The sequence below is a fragment of the Antrostomus carolinensis genome, unplaced genomic scaffold, assembly GCF_000700745.2.
Source record: "Antrostomus carolinensis isolate BGI_N321 unplaced genomic scaffold, ASM70074v2 scaffold41281, whole genome shotgun sequence".
Taxonomy (NCBI): Eukaryota; Metazoa; Chordata; class Aves; order Caprimulgiformes; family Caprimulgidae; genus Antrostomus; species Antrostomus carolinensis.
The window spans coordinates 1-389 of NW_010294196.1; the positions used below are offsets into that span (position 1 = coordinate 1).

At 68.4% G+C, this 389-nt stretch overlaps 1 protein-coding gene across 1 annotated transcript in view; it reads right to left on the reverse strand.

Annotated features, from left to right (window-relative positions):
• Window positions 1-293: 293 nt before the first annotated feature.
• The window catches only part of LOC114819050 (histone acetyltransferase KAT2A-like), a gene marked incomplete at its 5' end in the record, with an annotated part of 1340 nt that continues 1244 nt past the window's right edge, over window positions 294-389 (reverse strand). Inside the window, 1 exon segment of the mRNA XM_029087360.1 lies at window positions 294-389. This exon segment is cut by the window's right edge and continues 23 nt beyond it. Coding sequence (XP_028943193.1) covers window positions 294-389 — 96 coding nt within the window.

Here is a 389-nt window from a genome sequence, read left to right on the forward strand (position 1 = left end):
GCTCCTGGCCCCCAGGGAGAGGTAGGAACTCAGCACTGCCCCGGGCAGACCCCGACAGTGACTCCAACCCCGCTGCTCACACCCCCAGGAGAGGCAGCCGACAGCGCGGGGATAAAAGCACTGGGCACCCCCCGGCCCCTCACCCCCCCAAGGGAAGGCCCAGCTCCCCCCGGGGCTGCTCAGCAGCAACAGGCCCTCCAGCAGCCCCTGCCCACAGAGCAGGGCCGGGGCCCATGGGCAGCCCTATGCCTCCCAGGGGGGCCAGTGGCAAAGGGGGGGCCAGGCCAGCTCCCCTACTTGTCAATGAGCCCCCCCTCCTTGAGCTTGAAGTAGAAGAACTTCTCCAGGGTGTTGGCACACTTGCAGTAGTCGCTGTCGGGGGGGGTGTA